Genomic DNA, 24,535 nt, shown 5'->3' with positions numbered 1-24,535 from the left:
TAGACTGTTCACTATCTACAAGGAACAAGTCAGGAGTGTGATGGAATACTCTCCACTTGCCTAGATGAGTGCAGCTCCCACAACACTCAAGAAGCTCGTCATCAAAGCAAAGCAACCTGCTTGATTGGCCCTCTGTCCACCACCGCACAGTGGTAGCAGCATGTACAATCTACAAGATGCACTGCAGCAACTCACCAAGGTGCCTTCGACAGTACCTTCAAAACTCGCAACTTCTAATGCCAAGGTAATGGGCAGCTGATGCATGGGAACACCACCATCTGCAAGTTCCCCTCCAAGCTACACAGCATCCTGACTTGGAACTATATCGCTCATCTTTCACTATCACTGGCTCAAAATCCTGGAACTCCCTACCTGATAACACTGTGAATGTACCTACACCACAGGGACTGCAGTGGTTCAAGAAAGCAGTACACCACCACCTTCTCAAGGGCAATTAGAGATGGGCAATAAATGCTGGCCTAGCCAGTGATGCCCACGTCCCATGGAAGAGTTTTTAAAAATGAGACATACATACATCACTAATAGTTACCAGAAATAAATTGAGAACCAGGAATATAAATGATTAAAGAAGTAAAATACAATTTAGGGAATTAAATATTGATCTAAGAAGTATTAAATCTCCTCCTGACAACCCTCCACAAATTTTGGTTTGACTTTTTATGGCAATACATTTAGCATACTTCAGCTTTATAACTTTATTTAAATATACGACTAGTAGGTGATGGGAGCAAGAGGGCCTGCTTCATTTTACAAGCATCTCTTGTCGTAAACCTTGTCTCGTAAATATAATTAAATCTGGTCATATAGGAAGCATAATAAGATTTACAAATGGACTTGGAATCCATTCACTAATTGAAATGGATGCTGCAATCTCTGGAGTATTCCATCAATTATAGCACAAGCCATCAAATTTAATTTACTGATTCTGGTGCACTTTTTAAATTGATTAAATGAAGAATTGGCTTTGTGGTTTGTCACTAGATTTTGGGGAGGGGAGATGTGGAATTTTGAGAAGTGATATTTACTTATTGTATATATACGGTATTGTTTCTTAATGGACAAAATGGTCATCTCTGGTTAATAGGAACACTCTAAATAAACTTACAAATTTAAAAATGCTGATACATTTTTAAAATATATCTGCCAAGTGGATTATAGTTTAGTGAATCATTGTTCACGAATGGACTTTCTGCTGGAGAATTTCCTCATAGCCTAGATATCAGGGATTTGAGACTTTTGGAGCAATTTTGGATTTGCAAATTTGAAGGAAGGTTAGGTTTGAGGTAAAGATATTGAAGAGAAAAGTGAGGAATTTAGAAAAATAAATGTGACGTGAAATCTCCAGGGACAGGATTTTTAGGTTGGCATGCAGGCGCAATCGGCGGGCTGGGTAATGAAACGCTGACTGCGATCAGTCCCTGACTGCAATTTCACACTGAAATGCTCAGCGCTGCCCAAATCGAGGTGGGAGGAGAGCAGGCATTGACATATGCGCAGACGAGCACTGAATGAAAGCTCCCTGAAGGCAGGGAGCGGAATACTTAAAAACTTAATTTATTGGTTTTAAAAATCTGGACAAAAATGTCCACGCATCCCAATCAGTCTCCTGAACATATACATGATAGAAATTCTGTTCATACATCTTTCTTTTATTTAATAAAAGAAACCTTATGCCATCCTTGGATGAGGTTTCACGAAAAATGCAAAGGCTGTCTGGCCAATTCACCCATCTATCAACCATAAGATTGGACGGACCACGAAAAATCGGAGGCAATTACAACTTTAATTCCCTTAATTGGCCTCTTAGTTGTCGGTGGGCACACTTCCAACATTTGCGCACGCCCACCAACCGAAGTATCACACAAGTGCAGGATGATGTTGGGACACTCACCCAACGTCATCCTGCGCAATTTTGTGGCTGATCGGGTCAGGCGCACGTCCGCACACCGACCTAAAAATTCGGTCCCAAATTTGTCAATCCCCAGGGAACTTGAACACTTTAAACCAAAGTATTTAAAGTGATAAAGGGATTTGATAGAGTGGATACAGAGAGGCTGTATCCTTTGGAGAGTGGAATCCAGAACAAGGGGACAGAATCTTAAAACTAAAGCCAGGTCATCAGGAATAAAGTCAGGAAATACTTATTCATGCAATGGGTAATGGTAGTCGGGAATTCTTTGCCTCAAAAGGCTGCGGATGCTGGGTCAGTTGAAATTTTCAAAACTGAGATTGACAAACTTTTATTAGGCAAGGGTATCAAGGAATATGGATCAAAGATGGGAAAATAGAGTTGGGGTACAGATTAACCCTGATCTAATTGCACGGTGGAGCAGACTTAAGGGTCTGAATGGCCTATAGTTGTTTAAGGCACAGAAGGAGACCATTTGGTCTATCAGGGCTATGCCAGCTCTCTGTGAATCAATCCAATTGGTCCCATTCCCCCATTCATTCCCCATAGCCCTGCAAGTTTATTTCCTTTAAGTGTCCCATTCAATTTCCTTTTGAAATCACTGATAGTCTGTGCTTCCACCACCCTCGTGAGCAGAGAGTTCCAGGTCAGCACCACTTTTTGCATAAAACAGTTCTCCCTCACATTCCCCCTGCATCTCTTGTCCAAAACCTTAAATCTGTGTCCCCTATTCCTTGTACCATGAGCTAACGGGAACAGTTTTTCCTCATCTACCTTACCCAAATCTGTCATGACCTTGTACACCTTATCAAATAACCTCTCAACCTCCTATCCTCCAAGGGAGACAACTCCAGCTTCTCCAACCTAACCATGTAGCTAAGATCCATCATCCCAGGAACCATACTGGGAAATCTCCTCTGCACCCTCACATCCTTCCTTAAATGTGGTGACCAGAACTGAACACAATACGCCAGTTGTGGCCTGACCAAAGCTTTATAAGGGTTCAGTGTAACTACCTTGCTTTTATGCTCAATCAATGTATTTGTGAAGCTCCAGATCCCATATCCTTTGCTAATCACACTCTCAATATGTCCTGCTTCAAAGATCTATGCACATGCACCCCCAGGTCCCTGTATTCTTACACACTGTTTAGAATTGTGCCATTAAGTCTACATTGCCCCACCCTATCCCTTCTGCCAAAATGCATCAGCTCACACTAGTCAAGCCTACTCCTGTTTCCATGGCACCATAACAAGGAAATTGGCTGTATATCTCATGAGGTGAAAGAAAATTGTACCCAAAGTGCAAAGCTAGCAGGGCAGGGAATCTGGATATTTATTTTTTCCTTTCTTATCACAACAACGTGAAATTGGTGAACTCCTGTCTGTATTCCACTTAAAAAGAAAAGTATATCTCATCATTAGTTACAATTGAAATGTCATAATTGGAATTTTGCAGGTGTACAGTAATGGTTCCGTTGTTGTACAGTTATTGTACAGCTCTGTTCTGACAGTTCTTTGAAAGTACAGAGATACATATTGAGCTAAGTTGTTGACACTATCATCTAAGTGGTATAAACTGGTCTCATGCTATTTGCATTCAAATTCTGAGAACCAGGATCCCAGAGCTCAGACCCAGCATTTATGTCACTGAATCTCTTTCTCATAGCCTAGTGGTCCCTTGTGTGGTGCGAATATTATTTGCCACTTACCAACCCAAACCTCAATATTGCCCAGGTCCTGCTGTATGCAGGCACAGACTACTTCATTATCAAAGGAGTTGTGACTGTCCAATCATTAACAAACATCCTCACTTTAAACCTTATGATGGTCATTGATGAAGCAACTGAAAATGGTTGGGCCTAAGACACTGCCCCAAGGAACTCTTGCACCCATGTTCTGAGGCTGAGGTGATTATCCTCCAACAATCACAATCATCATCCTTTGTGCTGGGTGTGATTCCAACCTGTGAAGAGCTTTCCCACTGATTCCTGTTGACTTCAATTTTACTAGGGCTCCTTGATGTCACACTTGGTCAGCTACTGCCTTTGTGTCAAGGGTAGCCACTTTCACCTCACCTCTGGAATTCAGTTCTTTTGTCCATGTTTGGATACATACTGTAATAAGGTCTGGATTTGAGTGGCCCTGATGGAATCCGAACTGAGCATTGTTGAGCAGGTTATTGATAAGTAAGTGCTGCTTGATAGCATTGTTGATTACCCTCTTGCTCGTGATTTAGAATAGACTGATTTATCCATAAATGGCTGAAATAGATTTGTCCTGTTTTTAGTGGGAAGGACATACTTGGGCAATTTTCCACTTTGTCAGGTGGTTGCCAGTGTTGTAGCAGTACTGGAGGAGCTTGGCTAGAGATGTGACTAGTTTTGGAACAAAAGAACTCAGTACTATAGCCGGAATGTTGTCACGGCCTGTCGCCTCAGCTGTATACCGTGGGCTTAGCCTTTTCATGATACCATATAGAGTGAATTGAATTGGCTGAAATCTGGCATCTGTGCCGGTGGGGATCTTAAAAGGCCAAGATGGATCATCCACTTGGCACTTGTGGTTGAAGATGATTGCAGATGCGTCAGCCTTGTCTTTTGCACTTGTGCTGAGGTCTGCCATTGTTGGGCAACAGGTAAGTGATGTGACCTTTCAGGTAATTGGAGTTGACTGTCCTATTTATGTAGTGTACTGGTTTTGCTGTAGGAGTGGGATCTGGGGAAGGTCATCCTTGATTTATGTATGAATAACCACATATATGAGGATATCATTGTTTTTGTGCCTGTTAAACTATTTACTTGCTAATATGATTCAACGTGTTTTAATGCAGTGGTTGGAAAATTGTAAAAGAACATTTGGCACTGGGGATGGTTTCCAAAGAACAAATAGAGATGCACAGGTGAGTGACCTCATTTTTTCTATTTTCTCACCAAAACTCTACCACACCCTATCAATTTTTCTACCTCCCTTGTGATATAGAAGAAACCTAGGAAAAAGTGGAAAAAGGAGCATTGATATACATAAAAATTTTCAAAACTTAATTTTCTATCTCAGTAATATTTTACTAACTGAATAATAATTAAATATTCCTACTAAACATAATTTTTACAAATGCAGCTAATTGCAGCAGACTTTCTCTCATAACTCAAAAACCCTGACCGCTATCACTATCAAAGGTGGAGACCATAGGAAAACAAACATTGGCCAACCCTCAGGAAACCATGTACTGTCGCATATAAAAATGGGGTTTGAATAGTGGTTTCACTGTTTGTGAATATTACTCTGTACTATCTTGAATGAAACCATATTTTTATGTTATTTGAGGTTTCTTGCTTTCAGATTATTTAATGTCCATGTAACTTGTTCCATATTTGTGTGTGTGGATAAACATGTTTTTGCAGTCATGTTGGTCAAGCAAAAGTGGTTCTATAGGAACTACCTTGGGTCATTTTGTTTTCCAAAATAAATGAAAATCAATGGTCAGTTGGTAGTTTCATCCAGTGAATGTTCTAACTGATCTGTTTAGTCTGTCACCCAACTAATTAGTGAAACACTGATTCAATTGCTCTGCTTCACTTTCTATCATTCTATAATATTGTAAACGAAGAAACGGCCAGTTGAATATTAGGTTGTAAACGTGTTGTACTTGCCCTTCCATTATGTGAACAGTACTTGGTTCGCAGGTTTTTTTAACTACATGTTGGGCAGATTCCACAATTTCAGCAGGTAGTGACATTCACACAGAGTTTTAATGAATGATAAATCATCCTGTGTGTCTGCATTGGCCTGCTGATCTGGTAAAAGCTTATGAATACAGAATCAATCCATACAAAGAGGCATAATTTACCTGAAATTTATGAACAATGTCAGGGCTCCAGCTAGAAACCAAGAAGGAAAAATTGTAAGTAATTGGATTTGTTTAGTGCTAACAGGTATTTGAAAAATGTGCTCTAATATTTTGAATATATATGTGTTTGGTCATATCAGGTAAGCTTCATTCCTACTATTTAACATTTCCTGCACATGAAGCAACCAAAACACACCCGGTCTGAAGTTCTTGTTGTGGATTTCTTGGGAAGCTTTAGAAGAAGACTTATACAGGAACAGTCACAAAGATTTCTGAATGCAGTGCTGGGGTCAGGCTATGATGAATGGGACTCAGGTGGGAGGGTGTGTTTTGGGATGGAATGCAATGCCTTTACCCTTGCTGAAATGTGTGACTCGACATTCTGAAGTTGGAGGGCTGTCAGCTACTTGATATGAATTGGTGGGAATAACAGGCTTTTGCAGTGGGTGGTCAATGCGTGGGCAACCAGGCTGATTCACAATAATTTATTTAGACTATCAATTCCTGCTTTTCTACTTGGCATTGCTGTGGCAAATTTAAAACGTTAATTAGCCATTTACACTCTCCTGTGCTTCAAATCCTTGTTTTCTTTGCCACAAGTATGAGAATTGAACTGTACAATCGCATGCTGTGAGATACAGATGCTGTTGATGCTAAACGTCAAGCATCCACATCATCCATTTCAATATGATCTATGCAAATACCACCATTTCTTCCAACAGCAGCTTTGACAGCATATTTTTAAAATCCTTATAGTCCACTCAGTACTTTAATATTATATACAAACCTTTAAAACGTCTTCTCTTGAGAAGTTCTGAATTAAATATGTGAGTGAGTTGTAGAAATTTTGTGCGGCTGTATTAGTTAGAGTACTTAACTACCATCACTTTCAACATTGGCATTTACATTAGAGAAACAGAAATTTGCAGAACAGAGAAAGGCCATTCAGCTCATCATGTTCTTACCAACTCTGTGCTAAGGCAATTCAAAACTAATCTCAGTACCTTATATTTTTCCTGTCACTTTGTACTAGCTTCTGCTTCAAATTTTCATCAAATTTTCCCTTAAAAGAAGTAATGGTCTCTGCCTCAACCACTTCCTCTGGCAAAATATTACATCTGCAACAAGAAATTTCTCCCATCTGTCTTGCTTTTTTAGTAATTTTAGAAATATTGCTCTTTCATCACTGACCACCCCCCCACCCCCCAAACACCCCCCGACTGAAGGAAATAACTTATCTCTGTTCACTCTATTAAGGTCTTCCTAATTTTAAAAACTTCTTTCACATCTTCTCTTACCCTTTTCTGCTCCAGTGAAGATAATCCTAGTATTTCAAGCTTCTCCTCATAATTATGGTTTCCCATCCCTGGCACTATCCTAATAAATTTGTGTTATGTACTCTCATAGACAAATTTTTGAGATATGTTGTCCTTCCAGGGTAACCTGAGGTAGACTGGGCACTTTTCAGGGCTGAAAGTGATTAGGCCCATTCATGAGTTTACGCAACATACAGCATGAAGTGATCTGATCAGGGTAGCAATTACCCCACAGGATGTCTTTGATGCGCCCTATTTCAGCATCAAGTTTGCATGGTGAGCATATGGCTTAGACCCTATTTATGAGGTTGTCCTTTAGGCCAGTCTTACAGCTTGTGGAACTGTAAGAGTCCCAACGTGTGTATTGACCAGTGAAGGTAGACCGTGGTAGAGAACCCCTTGGCATATTTTTAAACTAGTACATCAAGGAAAGGGAGTTCATTTGACTACTCGATTTCAAAGGTGAATTTGAATGCAAAATGGAGCCCATTAAGACTGCAAGGAAATTATTACAAGCAGCTGCAGATTTAAATATTGCTGACATTTTATCCACATATCAGAAATGTGCAAGGGGCAAGAGGTTGGGATATCATTCCAACGAAGACATATTTCTCGTGGAACCCAAAAAAGATGTTTAAGAGCTCGGCCTAGAGGGGATCCTATGGCAACACCATCTATTTGGCTATACATGGTGTCATTAAAGCTGAACTCAACTGTGCAAGTTGCAAAAATTTGAGCAACAGGTGAAGCTAGCTGTTTCATGCAGCAACTATGCAGTAGCAACACAAATGTACTAACAGGATGCTGCTGTCAAGTCAAAAAGACGTTCTGCTTATCACACAAATAAGTAATGTGGTGTATAAATTTCAGTGCCAGTGTGATGCTAGGTATGTAGGCCATACATCCCAAAGACTGGAGGATTGTATTAAACAGCATGTCCCTTCCACTGTTTGCAACGGGTAAGGTAGGAACCATACCCAACGGTCCGTGCTTGCAAAACTCAAAACGCAGTGTCCAACATTAGATGTGATTCCACAATTGGACAACATATGCTAAATATGTGTGCTAAGAATTACGCTGACAACCAATTTAAGATTGTCAGTTGGGCTCACGGTGTTATGTATTTGCGTGTACTGGAAGCTACACGGCCCTGCTCTTTGGAGACAGACAGACATGTTCACACATTGCTCAGGGAAATGTATTGACCAATCAGAGTTAACCTGCCTGGTTTAAATTTCAAACAATGCTTGTCAGTTAACTGTCAGTCATCATCAACTGGTGCATTCCCCATGGAAATGCCTCTACCAATCAGAGTTCACTTGTCAACCAGTCAGCACTCTCTTCTCATACATTATAAATATGTTGTTTCCCCTGACATCGGTATTTTGTTGTGAATTGTCCTGACGAATACAAGTCGAAAAGCTTTGACGAAAAATGTTGTCTTTTTTTCCAAGTTCTGTACTACCAAAACAACTACTCATAGACTTTAATTACCTTACAAAAAGAGGCACCCAAGACTGCAGAGCACTCTTTGTGCACGAATGAATGTTTTATATAAATACATCATTACTTCTTTATGCCTCTATTTATAATAACCAGAATTTCTTCAATCTTTTCAGTGGCTGCCCTCATATTTTCAGGGAATTATGACTGGAACCTTTAGACCTCTATTTATCCATGCTATATAGTGCCCTGTCATTGTTCCTATTCATCCATTTCTTATTTTGTTTTTCCCAAAATATATTGCCTCACATTATTATTCACGTTAAATTGCATGTGCTATTTTCCTAAGCATGCTTCTAACATGCCCATATTTTCCTTTCTTGTCATCGACAATCTTCAAGATTGTGGGTCTTGTAAGCAAGCTTAAATCATCTGTAAGTACTGAGGGTGAAAGTGGGCTAGCACTGACTCATGGGGTATGCCACTTCTAATCCTTCTCCAATTCAAGCAAAATCCATTGACCCTAGCATTTTGGTTCCTGTCTGTCAACCAATTTTCTATCTATGCTACTACATTTTCTCCACTTTGTAACAAGTCTTTTGTGAGATACCTTATTCAACACCATCTGAAAGCTCATTCATATTTCACCTAGTACAAATGTTATACTCAAATCTAGAACCAGTTTAGAATTTTAGAGTTCAGTCTTGTCTAAACTGATTATTAGATTTTTAAGCCACTTGTTAATTTGGGGCTACACTTGCCTTTGGTGTTTGTCCAGCGTTTGTATTTACAAGGTTTCAACAAAGCTGTCCAAAAACTACCAAAGAGCAGTAAAAGCCTCTTTTAAGAAATACCGTGAGTATTAAAGCATTTTGTGTCAAACAAGGGAACTATTTTAAAAGTAAGTAGTACTTGTATTTCATAAAGTTGTTGTTTAGGTAGATTTTTGGTTAGGTACTGTTGTAATTCATAATTAGCTTTATCGAAGAGTGTTCGTTTTTAGCTAATTTAATCGAGAATATGTTTACATCAAAATATTCAAAAACCATCTTTCAAGCAATATAGGTTTCCCTTGATATATAACAGAAAAATACTCAGCTGGTCAGGCTGTAACTGTGGAGAGAAAAAGTTAATATTTCAGGTCTCTTTCCATCAGGACTTGAAAATGTTAGAGGTGTATCAGGTTTTAAATAAGTACCAACAGAAGGCAAAGTGAGGAAGAGAGGAAAAATAAAAGGGAAAGGTCTCCAATAATGTGCAAGGCAGAAACGACTAAATAACAAAAGAGATGATAGTACAAGGCAAAAGGGGCTAGTAAAGGGACAGGTCTCTCCTACATGTCTAGCTTTTCCTTAAATGCACTTGTGTTATTTCTCTCTACTATTCCTTGTTGGAGCAAACACCAGGTCTTTACCACTCTTTGGATGAAGATATTTCTCCTGAATTCCCTATTGATTTATTTGTGGCTATCTTTAAATTATGACATCTAGTTCTGGGCTCTCCCCCAAGGAAAAATGTTCTCTATGTCTATCAAACACGTTTCAATGCAGGATTTTAAAAGAAAAAGAAAAATATCTGGAAAAGCTCAGCAGGTCTGGCAGCATCTGCGGAGAGGAACACACTCAATGTTTCGAGTCCGTATGACTCTTCAACAGAACTAAGTAAAAATAGAAAAGGGGTGAAATATAAGCTGGTTTAAGGGGTGGGTGGGACAGGTAGAGCTGGATAGAGGGCCAGTGATAGGTGGAGGTAGCCAAAAGATGTCATAGACAAAAGGACAAAGAGGTGTTGAAGGTGGTGATATTATCTAAGGAATGTGCTAATTAAGGGTAGAAAGCAGAACAAGCAAGGTACAGATAGCCCTGGTGGGGGTGGGGGTGGGGTGAAGGAAAGGAGTCGAAATAGGCTAAAAGGTAGAGATAAAACAATGGATGGAAATAGGTGGGAAAAGCAAAATCTGTATAAGTTATTGGAAAAAAGTGGGGGGGGGGTCGGAAAGAGGAGAGAGTTCATGATCTAAAATTGTTGAACTCAATATTCAGTCCGGAAGGCTGTAAAGTGCCTAGTCGGAAGATGAGGTGCTGTTCCTCCAGTTTGTGTTGAGCTTCATTGGAACAATGCAGCAGGTCAAGGACGGACATGTGGGCACGAGAGCAAGGTGGTGTGTTGAAATGGCAAGCGACAGGGAGGTCTGGGTCATGTTTGCGGACAGACCGAAGGTGTTCTGCAAAGCGGTCACCCAGTCTGCATTTGGTCTCTCCAATGTAGAGAAAACCGCATTGGGAGCAACGAATGCAGTAGAATAAGTTGGGGGAAATGCAAGTGAAATGCTGCTTCACTTGAAAGGAGTGTTTGGGCCCTTGGACGGTAAGGAGAGGGGAAGTAAAGGGGCAGGTGTTGCACCTTCTGCGGTTGCATGGGAAGGTGCCGTGGGAGGGGGTTGAGGTTTTGGGGTTGATGGAGCAGTGGACCAGGGTGTCACGGTGGAAACAATCCCTGTGGAATGCCGCTGGAGGGAGTGAAGGGAAGATGTGTTTGGTGGTGGCATCATGCTGGAGTTGGCGGAAATGGCGGAGGATGATCCTTTGAATGCAGAGGCTGGTGGGGTGATAAGTGAGGACAAGGGGGACCCTATCATGTTTCTGGGAGGGAGAGGAAGGTGTGAGTGCGGATGTGCGGGAGATGGGCCGGACACGGTTGAGGGCCCTGTCAACAACCATGGGTGGAAAACCTTGGTTAAGGAAGGAGGAGGACATGTCAGAGGAACTGTTTTTGAAAGTGGCATCATCAGAACAGATGCGACGGAGGCAAAGGAACTGAGAGAATGGGATGTAGTCCTTACAGGAAGCGGGGTGTGAGGAGCTGTAGTCGAGGTAGCTGTAGGAGTCGGTAGGCTTGTAATGAATACTGGTGGACAGTCTATCACCAGAAATTGAGACGGAGAGGTCAAGGAAGGGAAGGGAAGTGGCAGAGATGGACCATGTGAAAATGATGGGGGGGTGGAGATTGGAAGCAAAATTAATAAATTTTTCCAGGTCCAGATGAGATCATGAAGCAGCACCGAAGCAATCATTGGTGTACCGGAGAGAGAATTATGGGAGGGGGCCGGAGTAGGACTGGAACAAGGAATGTTCCACATACCCCATAAAGAGACAGGCATAACTGGGGCCCATGCGGGTACCCATAGCCACACCTTTTATTTGGAGGAAGTGAGAGGAGTTGAAGGAAAAATTGTTCAGTGTGAGAACAAGTTCAGCCAGACGGAGGAGAGTAGTGGTGGATGGGGATTTTTCGGGCCTCTGTTCGAGGAAGAAGCAGAGAGCCATCAGACCATCCCGGTGGGGGATTGGATGTCCATGGTGAAGAGGAAGCGGTTGGGGCCAGGGAACTGGAAATTGTTGATATGATGTAGGGTGTCAGAGGAATCATGGATGTAGGTGGGAAGGGACTGGACAAGGGGAGAGAGAATGGAGTCCAGAAAGCAAGAAATGAGTTCCGTGGGGCAGGAACAGGCTGACACAATCAGTCTGCTGGGACAGTCCTGTTTGTGGATTTTGGGTAGGAGGTAAAAGCGGGCTGTCCAAGGTTGGGCGACTATCAGGTTGGAAGCTGTGGAAGGAAGATCTCCAGAGGAGATGAGGTCAGTGACAGTCCTGGAAACAATGGCTTGATGTTCAGTGGTGGGGTCATGGTCCAGGGGGAGGCAGGAGGAAGTGTCTGTGAGTTGACGCTCAGCCTCTGCGAGGTAGAGGTCAGTGTGCCAGACAGCAACAGCACCACCCTTGTCAGCAGGTTTGATGATAATGTCAGGGTTGGACCTGAGAGAACGGAGTGCAGCAAGTTCAGAGAGAGACAGATTAGAATGGGTGAGAGGAGCAGAGAAATTGAGACGACTAATGTCACGCCGACAGTTCTCAATGAAAAGATCAAGAGAAGATAAGAATCCAGAATGAGGGGTCTAGGTGGAGGGAGAATATTGGAGGTGGGTAAAAGGATCAGTTGAATGGGGAGCGGACTCCTGCTCAAAGAAGTGAGCATGGAGATGAAGGCAGCGGAAGAAGAGTTCAGCATCGTGCCGGGCCCGAAATTCATTGAGATGAGGGCGCAAGAGTATGAAACTAAGTGCTTTGCTGAGCAGTATTTTAAAAGATTCTGTCAGTCACCCCTCAGCTTTCTCTTACCAAAAAAAAAGTGCCCCAGCTATCCTGGCTTTCCTGATAAGCATATCCTCTCAGTCCTGATATCATTGTGTGAATTTTTTATTGCACCTTAAACCAATGCCTCTATATCTCATATAACATGGAGACCAGAACTGTCCAAAGTAATTCATGTGGGGTGTAACCAAATACGATACAAGATTAACATAACTTCTTTGATTTTCAGTTCTATCCCTGAACCTCATGCTTGATTTGTACTTTTTATGGCCTTACTGACCTGTGTTGCTACTTTGTGATTTGTGTTTCAGTCCCCCTAGACCCCTTTGCTCCTCTATCCTATTCAGACTCATTATCCAAGCAGAGTATGGCCTCTTTACACTTCCTGTCAAAATGCACCACTTATAGGATCATGGAATGGTTACAACACAGAAGGAGGCAATTTAGCTCTTGCCAGTCCTTGCACTTGTTACCTCAGAATCGCAGAAATGTTGCAGCACGGAAAGAGGCCATTCCCCTGCCATGCCTGGGCAGGCGGCTCTGAAAGAGCAATTCACCTAGTGCCACTCCCTACCTTTACCTTGTAGCCCTCCAAAGTTTTCCTTTTCCAATAATTATCCAGTTGCCTTTTGAAAGCCTCAGCAGACCCCGTCTCCACCACACTCTCAGGCAGTGCATTCCAGATCTTAACCATTCACTGCATGAAATTGTTTGTCGCCATGTCGCTTTTGCTTCTTTTACCAATTACTTAAAACCTGTGCCCTCTCATTCTCAATCCTTTCACGAGTAGGAACAGTTTCTCCCCATCTACTCTGTCCCGATCCCTCATGATTTTGAATACCTCTATCAAATCTCCTTTCAGCTGCCTTTTCTCCGAGAAAACAATCCCAACTTCTCCAATCTATCTTCATAATGAAGTTTCTCATCCCTGGAACCATTCTTGTGAATCTTTTCTGCACTCTGTCTGATGTCTTCACATGCTTCCTAAAATTTGGTGCCCAAAACTAGACACAATACTCCAGCTGAAGCTAGACTAGTGTCTTATACAAGTTCAACATAACCTCCTTGCTCTTATACTCTATGCCCCAATGAATAAAGCCTATGATACTGTATGCTTTCTTAACCACTCTTTCAACCTTTCCTGCCATCTTCAGTGACTTATGCACCAAGGTCCCTCTGCTCCTGTACCTACTTTAGAATTGTGCTCTTTATTTTATATTATCTCTACATGTTCTTCCTACCAAAACGAATCACTTCACATTTCTCCAAATTGAACTTCATCTGCCATCTGCCTGCCCATTCCACCAACTTATCTATGTCCTTTTGAAGTTCTACACTATCCTGCTCACTGTTCATAGTGCTTCCAAGTTTCGTATCATCCACAAACTTTGAAATTGTGCCCTGTACACCAAGATGCAGGTCTTTAATGTATCTATATATTAGGAAAAACAAGGGTCCCAACACTGACCCCGGGGAACTCCACAACAAACTTTCCTCCAGCCTGAAAAAGATCCATTTGCACTACTCTGTTTCCTGTCACTCAGTTAATTCCTTATCCATGTTGCTGTTGTCCCTTTTATTCCATGAGCTATAACCTTTCTCACAAGCCTGTTGCGCAGCACTGTATAATACTCCTTTTGGAAGTTCATGTAAACCACATCAACTGTATTATCTTCATCAATCCTCACTGTTACCTCTTCAAAAAAATCCAGCAAGTTAGTTGAACACGATTTTCCCTTAAGAAATCCATTTTCTTTAGTTAACCCCATTTGTCCATTAATTTTGTCCCAAATTCTTGTTTCTAAGAGTTTTCCCACCACTTAAGTTAAACTGACTGACCTGGAGTTGCAGGACTTATCTTTACACCCTTTTTTGAACAAAAGTGTAACATTGCAATTCTCCAGTCCTCTGGCATCACTCCTGAATCTAAGGAAGACTGAAAAATTATGGCTAGTGCCTCCACAATTTCCACTCTCACTAACCTCTATCCTTGAATTCATCTCATCTGGTCCCGATGCTGTAACTGCTTAAGTCAAGACAGCCTATCCAATACCACCTCCTTTTCAATTATAACCCTTCTAGTGTCTGAATTACCTTTTCCTTCACCATGGACTGGGGCGCTTCTTCCTTGGTAAGGATAGATGCATTGTATTCCCTTAATATCTCAGTCATGCCCTTACCTCCATGCTTAAATCCCTTTTTGGTCCCTAACACGAGCCCTACTCCTCCTCTTACCACCCTTTTATTATTTATATGCTGATAGAAGACTTTGGGATTCCCTTTTATGTTAGCTGGCAGTCTCGTTTCATACTCTCTCTTTGCTTTTCTTATTTGTTTTTTCACCTATGCTCTGAAACTTCTATATTCAGCCTGGTTCTCAGTTGTAATTTCTACATGACACCTGCCATTAGCGTACTTTTCCTTCTTCACCTTAATCTCTCACCCCTTTGTCATTCAGAGAGCTCTGCCTTGTTTGTCCTCCCGTTCCCTTATCCCTTTCAAGAGAATATCCCTCGATTGTGCCCAAACTATCTCTTCTCTGAAAGTACCCATTGTTCAGCTACTGCTTTACCTACCAACCTTTGACTCCAATTTATTTGGCCAGATCTATTCTTACCCCATTTCACCCGGTTAATTATTCTTACTCTGGATTGTTCTTTGTGCTTTTCCATAGTCGGCCTAAACCTTATGATACAATTATCACTTTCCCCTAAATGTTGTCTTGCTGACATCTGATCCACTTAGCCTACCTCATTCCCAAGAATCTCATCTAGCAGTACTTACATTCTCATTGGACTAGAAGCATACTGTTGTAGAAAATGTTCCTGAACACACTCTAGGAACTCTTCCCCTTCATTGCCCTTTACACTGCTACTTACCCAGTCTATATTTGGATAATTAAGTCCATCATTATAACTACCTTATAGTTTTTGCACCTGTCTGTAATTTCCTTGCAATTTGTTCTTCTACAACCTTCCCATTAGTTGATGGCCGATGACAACACCAAGCAATGTAATTGCATATTTTTTGTTCCTTAGCCCTGTAGCCCTTCATTATTTCTTGAGCATTGCTGAAAAAATATCATATCAAACAGCATGTGTCTTCCACTGTTCACAACAGGCAAGGTACGGACCATACCCAAGCAGGTTGTGCTTTCAAAACTCAAAACACAGTGTCCAATGTTAGATGTGATTCTGCACTTGGACAACATTTGCTAAATAATCTTCAGTATGCTAAAAAATTATGCTGACAACCAACTTAAGATTGTCAGTCGGGCTCACGGTGTTGTGCATTTGCTTGTACTGGAAGCTACATCTATTAATACACAGGGCCCTGTTCTTTGGAGACAGAATGTGCACACATTGCGCCTATTTCAGTTAAAATAAGTCACAGCCATTCACTAGTTCATTCCTCAGGGAAATGTCTTGACCAATCAGAGTCAAGCTGTCTGGTTTAAATTTCAAACAATGCTTGGCAGTTAACTGACAGTGACCATTAACTGGTGCATTCTCCATGGCAACGTCTCTACCTATCAGAGCCCACTTTCCAACCAATCAGCACTCTCTTCTCATACAGTATAAAGTTGTTTCTTCCTCTGGTATTCTTGTGATTGTCCTGATGAGTGCAAGATTAAAAGCTTTGACAAAATGTCTTTTTTCAGCAATACTCAAGTTCTGTACTACCAAATGACTTTTTTTTCTCTTCAGGTGTTTATTGAATTCCCTTTTGAAGGACACGATTGCATCTGTTTCTACCTCGCACTCAGGCAGTGCATTCTAGATCCTAACCACTTGCTGCATAAAAGGTTTTTCCTCATGTTGCCTTTGGTTCTTTTGCCAATAACCTTAAATCTATGCTCTGTTTCTCAACACTTCCATCAATGGGCATAGTTTCCCTCTATCTACTCTGTCTAGACCCCTCATGATTTTGAATAGCTCTATCAAATCTCTTGCATAACTTCACTTCTCAAAGGAAACAACCCCAATCTATCCAATCTATAGTTTCTCCAATCTATCCAAGTGACTGAAGTCCCTTATCCCTGGAACCATTCGCATAAATCTTTTTTACACCCTCCCAAACCCTTCACATACTTCCTAAAATGCGGTGTCCAGAATTGTACACAATCGTCCAGTTGAGGCAGAGCCAGTATTTTTTTAAAGATTCCTTATAACTTCCTTGCCTTTGTGCTGTATGCCTCTATTTATAAAGCCCAGAATCACAAATGCCTTTTTACACTTTCTCACCCTGCCCTGCCACATTTAATGATTCATGCACATATACCTCCAGGTCTCTCTTCCTGCACCCCATTTAGAATTGTACCCTTTAGTTTACTTTTCCTCTTTTCATTCTTCCTATACCAAAATGCACTTTTATAAAAGTTCCCAACACTGCCAAGTTTTATGACACCTGCAAATTTTGAAGCTTTGCATTGTATACCCAAGTCTAAGTTGTTAATATATATCAAGGAAAGCAGTGGTCCTAATACCAACCCTTGGGGAAACCCCACTGTATACCTGTCTCCAGGCTAAAGAACTATTCCCCACTACCTTTTCCTGTTACTCTGCCAACCATGTATCCATGCTGCCACTGTCCCTTTCATTCCATCGGCTTCAACTGGCAAGCTTATTACGTGGCACCTTCTAAAATGTCTTTTGGATGTTCATATAGACTACGTCAAATGCAATACCCTCATCAATCCTCTCCATTTCCTCATCAAAAAACTCAATCAAGTTAGTTAGATATGATTTGCCTATTACAAATCCCTGCTGAGTTTTTAAAATTAATCTGCACTTGTCTACAGACAGAATTTTCATGATATGGGGGTGATACCAGAGGCGGGCGGGCATGTAATTTTGTGCCGCTGGCCTGTGTGCCTGTTTGCCAGCAAGATCTGCTCCCAGACATTTTCCCAGAGGTGAGATCAGGGGCAGAAGGTCTACCAACCCACCAGAGGTAGGTACCTAATTAACATGTTAAAAGCCAACTAAAGCCAATTATTAGAGGCCAATTAGAATTTTGCCATAGGCTTGCAGCAATTGAAGCAGGCCAGTTGCCTGGAGGTGGTGTTCCAGCACCAGACCTGGGGGATTAATGCTCTAAGCAGACTCTGACCCACCTCTCCTGTCAGCCTGGCTACAGCTACAGGCTGCCCTGTGGAGGAGTTCCTCCTCCACAATGATGGCCTGGCAGCTGTGGCCATTTTTTAGTTTAGATTTTTCAGAGTTGTTCAGAGAGTAGCTCAAGATGGAGGCAGCCTCTTTCTCCATTACCTGCAATAGCAGGCTGCAGCTCCTTCTGTGCAGAGACCTCTTATTAGCTCTTTACCTTCGAGAGCTTGCCTACTGTCCTTACTTGGTGTTATGACCGATGTGGTTGGTAAAGCTGAGTTATTTAAAATTCCCAGAAGGAAACTTTATATAACTGTCATAACCTATAATTTAGGAGTTATGTTTGAGATGTGACTCTAAATTCAGGAATCAGACCACTTGTTCTCAAGGTTTTACATTAAACTAAATGAAACATTTTAGTAGTTTACACAGGTTAAAATATATGTGCACATGACTACAAATTACTACTATCATGACTTTTAAACAAATTCCCAAACTAATCTCCATTAAGGCAACAGCAACCCATAGACTTAACCAAACATCAGGCAAAGCATTTTCATCTTACAAATTTAAAATGAGGTTCTTTTCACTGTGGAGCCAATTGGAGGCTTACAGCTGCCTTTTGATCTTATATTGCCTCTGCCCTACACACCCAAAAACTACTGAATTTATACCTACCACCACAGATTGAATTCAAATTCTCATTGTTTCACCAGTCTCTTTGAACTTTACCTTTTAACATTGAAACCCCATTCATTGTACCAAATTTTATTGGTAATATAAACATATTGCTTGGTAGCTGCTGGAAAGGCATCAAGTTTTCAGAAAATGTAAATATACTCTACCTCTCTATTTACATCTCAAACTAGTACATATCAAACCACCCAGACTAGCTGACTTTAATCTAATTAAGACACACCCGCAGACTAAACCTCTATTTTAAAAGAAAAATATTTTCCAAAATATTAAATACATTAATAGCTTCATGACACTTGGATGGTGATGCGCCCTCTGCCAATTGGACAATTCAAGGAAAATCACTTCCAGACACTGTTCCTGATATAGTGCATGCAGGTCAGGACCTCCATTTGACCTCAACACCAAGGTCCTGATCCAAAATGCAAAATCCTGCCCTAAGTGACTGTTAATTTTGTGCCACCACTGAGATTAAACTGACTTGGCCTGGATTTGCTGGGTTTATCCTTTCACCCTTTTTTGAACAATTCTCCAGGCCTCTGGTACTATCCATATCTAAGGAGGAAGATTGGCTATGTCTTGTACTCTAATGTCCAACTTTACTTTCCTCAACATCCTCAGAAACATCCCAAGAAACATCCCATCTGGTCCTGGTGACTTACCAATTTTATGTATAGCCAGCTTTTCCAATAGTTGTTCTTCTTCAATTTTTAGCCTATCCAGTATGCCATTTACCCCTTCATTCACTATTCTCCAGCAACATCTTCCTTGGTAAAGAGAGATGCAAAGTACTCATTTAGCACCTTTGACATGCCCTTTGGCTCTGTGAATAAATCTCCTCATAATTAAAATTCATTTGCCAATTAGACTCCCGTTTTGCAAAATTATTAAGATTGTCTTGGATTTTGTAATATTCTCCTTGCCTTTTAATTAGACATCCCAATTTGGTGTCATCCAAAGATTTTCATATTAAACTTCTGATTCATAAGTCCAAATCAATAATGCAAATTGTTAACAACAGTGGTCCCCACACAAATCCCCATAGAGCACCTTATGCCAATCTGAGCATTTATCGTTAACCCCTGCTCTTTGTTTGTTAACAGCTTGTTCAGTTGCTATCCTCTGACTGTAGTCACGAGTCTACTATACGTTGCCTTATCAAAGGCCTTTTGAAAATCCAAACATATTTATGTCTACTGCATTACCCTTGTTGCTTTTTCAAAGAATTTAGTAAGGTTAGTCAAGCTTGACCTTTTGCTTTTGAAATCCATACTTACCACTCTTGATTTTAATTTCAATTTCCAGATGTTTTTCTATTACATCTTTGAGTAAAGATTTCATTCCCTTTCCTACCACTGACATTAAGGTAACTGGTCTATAGTTCCTGGGTCTTGATCTATCACCTTTTCTAAGATAACTATTTCCATTCTAATAAATTGTTTTATATATATATATATATATATATATATATGCAATAGTGTCTCTGCTATCTCCTCTGTAACTTGTTTTAATATTGTGAGTGCAATCCATCTGGGTTTCTCTTCCAAGTTTAGAGTTTATCAATTATCTCTTTATTTTCTTTCTAAAATGTCCTTGTATCTTTTTTGATATCTTCCTTGAATGGCAAGGCTACCTTGTTAGTCTCCCTGGTTAGGCAAAATAACTATTCAATGTTTATGCCATTTTACTGTCATTACCAGTTTATCTTGTGTGTCCTTTATTACCCCTACCCTATTTTTTTTGTTTATTCATGTGTCTATAGAATATTTTACTACTCCTTTTTATATTCCTTGATAATTTAACTTTTTTCTTTCCTAATTGTTTTGTGACTTCCTTCCTGACTGCTTTGTATTCCATTATGTTATCTTTTACTTTATAGTCTCTGTGCTTAATGAATGCCTTTTTTGGATTCAGTTTTAGACTTATGTCTTTATTCATCCATGGTATGTCATTGTTGGCAAGTTTGTTCCTGGTTTTTAGCGGAATATATTTCTCCTGAACTCTTGACAACCATTTTAAATATTTCCTACTGCTATTTTCTCCTTTGTCAACTTTTCTTCCTTAGTTTTATTCTCATCACCTCAAAATGTGGTTTATTTTCCCCAGCAATTACTTTGGTCTTTGCCTTATTTATATTTGACTCACCAGTCATTATTTTAAACCATATGTTATGATAGCTATTGCGTTGATTATTCTTGCTTCTCTTAATTGATATGGTTCATTTAGTTATATATTAGTGATTTTTCTCTTGTTGGGCTTCTTATGTACTGGTAAGATAGGAATTCTGAATATACTGAAAACTCCATTCCCCTTTCCCTTCCTCTTCACGCCAGTTTATTTGGGACAATGTGAAGTCTCCCTTGGTTTTTATTCTATATGAACCACTCAACACTTTACCTGAGAAGTATAATTTGGTTCGAGTAACTAAGAGAAGCAAGAATAATCAATGCAATAGCTATCATAACATAAAGTTTAAAATAAGGATTGAGAAAAATATAAATAAAACAAAGACCAAAGTAATAGCTGGGGAAAATAAACCAGATTTTGAGATGATGAGAATGAAGCTAAGGAAGAAAAGTTGACAAAGGAAAAAATAGCAGCAAGAAATATTTAAAACGGTCAACTCCACTGAGTGAGATTATACAAGGGGCCCAAGTCTGGGTGTTTTCCATTACAATTCTGAGAGATATTAACCATAATCCCCTGCATTTACCAATGAATTCATGAGGGAGGATAAAGGCTACATCATTGTTATACCACCAACACAATTAAGAAAGAAATGCTATTTGATACAGGCTGTAGACTGACAGAACCTCAATGAAGTTCTCTATAGGGCTAAGTGCAGAACTCAACAACATATATAAACACAGCATAGCATTTTGCCAGACTTGAGCGATGTCACACATATGCACTTCGTCAGTCTGGTGACGGTGTCAGTATTCACACGGTTTATTTATTATTGCATTGTTTCCATTCAGCAAGTGACTGACTAAAATGTCAAGTTTTCCATTTTTTTGAAATTGCTTCATAACTGTCCATTAAATTTTAGTAAAATTACATTAAAGATCGCTCATTCCTTGGATTAAAAATTGGATTATTAATATCAAGAATGAAATGAACATGACTGCTCTCAGCACCTCTGTATTTTTCTGTAAGGTACTTTGTAACAAATAAGTTTGCTTTGTTCCATGTGTGTGAATTATTTCAGTTTAATGTTATTTCTACTAATGATTCCATGCAAATCATGCTCATCCTGCAGTTTATTATTGAAGCTTATCTCACTCTGGTTTCTGTCAGCTAATGACTTCACATTCCCAGCAATTGGCTTGCTGGGCCACTTCAGAGGTTAATAAGAGTCAGGCACATGTTTGTGCGACTAGTGTTAGACATAGGCCAGTCTAAGTGACATCAACAGGTTAAGAGGGAATCGTGGTCTGTTTGAAGAAAGCTGAGGAATTCAAGCCATTAGACAGTGGGCTCGAAAGCATTTGTGTTATCTGGATTTCATTTACTGGGTAAAGATGATTCTGCAGAAATATAAGGAGCGTATGGAGTGTTTTCTTGTGTCACTATTTCTGCTGTTGGTGGCAGTTTTTGCAATAGAAAGAGTTAATTATCAATTTTAGTTAATCAGTTATGGATATTGGTGCCATTTTATTCCAGAATAATATTTAATACATAACTTAATATGTACTGAAAAGCGGTTGTAAAAAACAATCATTTAAACGACTTCATCTACCAGAAATTGAAGAAAGTGAATAACTACTTTACTGGAAAGGGAATGCAGCAGAACAGCCAGATGGCAAGAGACATGAGAACCTCTTTGCTGTGTAATGATATGTCCAGAGATGATAAGAGTGTTAAGAGAATGCGGACCTGATATTTGTGTATGAATTGTATTTGTTCAAAACGTCCAATATTTCATTGTAAATTTTAAATTGCCAGTAGTGAGCTGCTTAGTGTTAAAATCTAGATTAAAATTTTGCTCTTGTATTTTCTCATGCTCAAAGATTAGTTTGCATTATTAACAATTTGTCATATGCAACATATTGTGGACATATTTTGATTTTCAGTTATATATAGGTCGTTTCATGACTTTTCTTATAGATATGTCTTTAAAATATCTGTGGACAAGCGATAGGTATAGAGGGTGCAGAATACTCAAAATGCATTCAGAACTTTTTTTTTAGCCAGTTTGTAGTAAGCCCAGCAAGAGAAGAGGCATTTATGGGCTTGGTTTTAGGAAATAAAGCCGAGCAAGTGGAAAGTATATCAGTGGAAGAATATTTTAGTAGTTGTACTTTAGATTTAAAGTTATTATGGAAGAAGATAAAAAAAAGAGCAAGATTATAAATTTTCAGTTGGGAAAAGGTCAATTTTACTAAGTGTAATTTAAAGCCACTTGAAGGTAAATCAGAGCAGCAGGGTATTGGAGGAGGAGATGGAGAGAGTTCAAAACAGAAGTTCCCACAAAGCAAAAAGGTGAAACTCCCAAATCTAGAGACACACCCCTCCCCCACCACCCCCAACCAATAGCAATGACCATACCGAGTAGGATAAAGATAAAAATTGTAGCTTCTGTCAGATCCCAAAAGCTTGGGTCCTGCAGAGAGCCTAGAAGAGAATGGAAAGTGCAGGGGTGAAACTAAAAAGGAAATTATGAAAGCAAAGAGAGGGCATGAAAAATATATGGCAAGTAAAATCAAGGAAAGCACAAGCATGTATTATGAATACATACAGAGCTAAAGGGTAACGAATAAAAGAATAGGGTCAATTAGAGACCAAAAAGACAACTTCTCTGTGGAGGTGGAAGACATGGACATAGTTCTTAATGAACACTGAGTACTTGTTTTCACAATAGAGGGGAATGAAGCAAATATTACAGTTAAGGGGGAGTGGGAAACATTGGATGTGTTAAGCATAGTGAGGGAGGAAATATTAAGGTGCTTGGGATCCCTGCGAGTGGATAAATCATCAGGCCAGTATAAAATGTATCCCAGGCTGATAAGAGGAAAATAGTGGAGACTTATGTAAAGGGTTAACATCAGAAGCCTCTGACGCCAAAGTAACCACAATGCAATGTCACATGACCAAGTAACAGGGATCTGGAGGGAAGTAGTAGTCCAACGTCATGCTAAGTTACTTGAGGTGTACATAGAGCTGTAAATAAGTAATAATGGTTTTTATGAGCTACAGTCTCAAGTAGCTTTCTTAGGAAACAGTCAAACCCTAAAGAATCCCATCTAGACACAGAACACAAGACAAAACAGCTCAGACCATCATTTCCAGTCCTTTCTGGCTATAGGCATGGTACTAAAGGACTGCTTATTTTGGATCATTGTTTAAAAAGGGAGAAAAGGGTTAGCTCAACTGATTGTAGGCTAGCCTAGGTGGTAGGCAAATTATTCAAAATATTTCTGAGAGGCAGTATGAATCGTCATTTTAAAAAAGCAAAGATTAATCTGGACGGTCAGCATGGATTTGTTGAATGAAGATTGTGTCTGACTAACCTGATTGAATTTGTTTAGGATGTAATGAGGAGGATCAATGAGGACAACCTGTTTGTTGTCATCTACATGATTTTTGGCAAAGCTTTTGACAAGGTCCCATATGGCAGACAGATCAGAAAGTAAAAATGTCATCGGATCCAAAGAAAAGTGGCGAGTTGGATCCAAAATGATAGTGCAGGGGACGGGTGTTTCTGTGACAGGAAGACTGTTTCCAATGGAGTTCCACAAGGATCAGTAATGGATCCCTTGCTATAAATTGTATATTTCAATAATGTAGACTTAAATATAGAAGGCATGATTAAGAAGTTTATAGATATGAAAACTGGCAGTGTGGGAGATAGTGAGGAAGAAAGCAGTATACTGCAAGAAGATGTCACTGGACTGGTTAAGTGGGCAGAAAAGTGGCAAACGTAATTCAATCCAAAGAAGTATGAGGTAATACAGATGGAGAGGGAAAGCAATGGAATACTCAATAAATGGTAGGATTCTGAGAAATATAGAGGATTAGAGGGACCTTGAAGTGCCTGGA

The 24,535-nt window shown here is 40.1% G+C and overlaps 1 protein-coding gene across 11 annotated transcripts in view; it reads left to right on the top strand.

The window, feature by feature from the left end:
• The window catches only part of fryl (furry homolog, like), a 634,639-nt gene that overhangs the window by 588,467 nt on the left and 21,637 nt on the right, over positions 1–24,535 (top strand). For all 11 annotated transcript variants that reach the window (XM_041198439.1, XM_041198448.1, XM_041198467.1 and 8 more), the window contains one exon: positions 4,763–4,831. In XM_041198439.1, coding sequence (XP_041054373.1) covers positions 4,763–4,831 — 69 coding nt within the window. The remainder of the gene's footprint in view (positions 1–4,762; positions 4,832–24,535) is intronic.

This window comes from Carcharodon carcharias, chromosome 1 (assembly GCF_017639515.1).
Source record: "Carcharodon carcharias isolate sCarCar2 chromosome 1, sCarCar2.pri, whole genome shotgun sequence".
Taxonomy (NCBI): Eukaryota; Metazoa; Chordata; class Chondrichthyes; order Lamniformes; family Lamnidae; genus Carcharodon; species Carcharodon carcharias.
The sequence above is the reverse complement of the archived record's forward strand: the minus strand, read 5'-3'. Positions and strand labels throughout refer to the sequence as shown.